This window comes from Apaloderma vittatum, unplaced genomic scaffold (genome assembly GCF_000703405.1).
Source record: "Apaloderma vittatum isolate BGI_N311 unplaced genomic scaffold, ASM70340v1 scaffold44819, whole genome shotgun sequence".
Lineage (NCBI taxonomy): Eukaryota > Metazoa > Chordata > Aves > Trogoniformes > Trogonidae > Apaloderma > Apaloderma vittatum.
In genome coordinates this window covers 3,285-5,602 of record NW_009735518.1, presented here as the reverse complement: position 1 = coordinate 5,602, position 2,318 = coordinate 3,285, and the positions used below count along the sequence as shown (strand labels likewise).

The 2,318-nt window shown below is 39.0% G+C and overlaps 1 protein-coding gene across 1 annotated transcript in view; it reads right to left on the bottom strand.

The window, feature by feature from the left end:
- The window catches only part of SQRDL (sulfide quinone reductase-like (yeast)), a 7,277-nt gene extending 5,446 nt beyond the window's left edge, over nt 1-1,831 (bottom strand). Inside the window, exons 1-3 of the mRNA XM_009876593.1 lie at nt 1,576-1,831; nt 1,062-1,232; nt 495-548 (exon numbers count right to left, since the gene is read on the bottom strand). Of these exons, the coding sequence (XP_009874895.1) occupies nt 495-548; nt 1,062-1,232; nt 1,576-1,809 (459 nt within the window). The 5' untranslated portion in view covers nt 1,810-1,831. The remainder of the gene's footprint in view (nt 1-494; nt 549-1,061; nt 1,233-1,575) is intronic.
- Between the last annotated feature and the right edge of the window lie 487 nt (nt 1,832-2,318).

The following is a 2,318-nucleotide window of genomic DNA, read 5'->3' as shown; positions in this document are numbered from 1 at the left end:
GTAGGGAAAACCTGGTAGATGGGAAGGGCCCCAGGGCCCATTTAAGCACAAGCACTGTAACTCAGCAAGTTCCTTTTGAAGTGCATCCTTTAAGAAAGGTGAGGGTGGGTCAAATTCATTCTGCAGGGCAGACTTTACTGATTGCTGCATGTTCCTCACATTAGAGATGGTTCAGACTACAGTCAGCCATACCTTGTTATCTCATTGTTACACACTGTCGAAGTTCTAGATTTAACTTGTTGCCTCATCTGCTGCTATCGCCATAGAGACACAACAAAGCTGTCCTAAAAGACCTCTACAAGATTAATTTCTGTTATTACAGGGTAATTGTTATTGGTATATCAGGCTGTCTTCTGGCTCTTTAACTCATATTGGTACTCAATATCTTGCAGTGAAAAAAATAAGTGTACTGAAAAGCCATTTACTTTAATAAATCATAAGCTTATGTGACACCATTAAAACTAGAAAAAAAATTATTACTGTAAAACAAGTACCTTTTCATAATGCAGACTAATCCCAAGGGCAATTATCAGATACTTGTAAGATACCTGTTGTGTAAGGGGAAAAAAAAAAAAAAAAAAGGTATTATAGACAAAACCCAAAACATTACCTCAAACCAAATTCATGTGACAGCACCGGAGTCATAAAGGAAAGAGATATAGGGAGCAGTAGTAATGTAAATGTTAAACTCTAAGAATAATTTATTGTTAAAACGCTAACTGCATTACAAGTTACACAGACAGCCTTTACTATACACAAAACCAAGTGTTTGGAGCAAAATATTCTTCTGTGTTCAGTTCACTAATAAACAGAGAAAAGACTTATGATAATGATATTTTAAGCTGATGTTATTCTAACCTAGTGATCTACAATAATTTGCATCAGAAACAGATTTTAGGATCAAGTACTTCTCATAAGACTAAGTGGAATTTCCTGGCCTCCTAGATGCTAGAGGAAGGTTTTGCTCAATAGGTAGTTCCAAGGGGACCAGCAGGAAGTAGACAGACAACTCAAGACAGAGAATAACATTTTTAAAATTATATTTTATTTTGCATTATTACCTTGATATCATTCTCCAGCCAGACACAGTTCTTATCTGGATCCAATGCCGTAACTCGAGATTTGATCCACTCAACACCTTCAGGCATTACGCTTTCTGTTGGACGCGCAGAAGCTGCCAGCTGCTTTGCGCCACCACCAACCAGGGTCCACAGTGGCTGATAGTAATGAGTCTGAAAGAAATGTTCAGATGGGCATTTAAGAACTGTTTAAACACACCTCAGGATGAAAGCACATCACTCCAAATTGGAAGCAATATGCTCTTAACATTGCATTATGCTTAACAAAAGAAGCTGTATAAATAACCAAGAGTTTCACTTGACAAAGCTGGAGGGATGCATGCATCTCTGTCATAGGGCCACAAATTTCATGCAAAGCTGCCTAAAAGATGGCCACTTGGCTTCCTCTCCACAGCTAAGAACACGTGGGGTTGGAGAGGGACAACAATCAGACCAATCTGGTCATATATGGAAAATGCTTATTATTTTCAATGCGTTACAGCAGAAGAAGACTTACCTTGCTTGGCTCAACAACAGCCACATTTCCTGCTCCCACTTTCCTCTTCATCCGAGCACTCATGGTGATTCCACCAGTGCCTCCACCCAACACAAGTACTTCATAATAATCCTTGGCAGCACACCTGGCTGCTGTATGCAAGCTGAAGGAGCTAATCTTCTGCATTCCTGGTTTCAGGAGCCGTACACCAGCACCAAGACAGGAACAGGAGGACACTGCCCCAATTGCTGCCATCTTTCAGTAAGTGGAAAGCTACAAGATAAGGAAAGGTACCAGTAACAATTACAGAAGTTATATTTATTTATGTGCCTGGATGAGTCTTCAGGGCAAGAATCATAATACCAAACCTTTGTTGCAACCAAACCACTAATTTGGAAATGGACTGCAATAAATTTAGGAATACAAAAGGAGCAGAGAGAAAAAAAAAAGAAAAAAGAAAAAAAAAAGGTCAATTGTGGCCTCTGCCAGGAAATTGAAATTTCATTCAAGTAAATGAATTCTTACAAAGCATAAAAACATTTTCTGGTTATCGTAGCAGAAAAGTGTATATAGCCCTATAGCACAGGCAGTGCATGTGCTCGAACTCCAGCTGTAATATTAGAACCCTGAAGAGATCTGTGCTGCAAAAGGGGATAAGAATTTTCTAGGTGTTGCAGATTCCTGAAATACCAACCAAGGTAGTTGTCTGAACTAAGTGGTATTCTATTAACTGTAATGTGTCACCCAAACACATCATTATATTT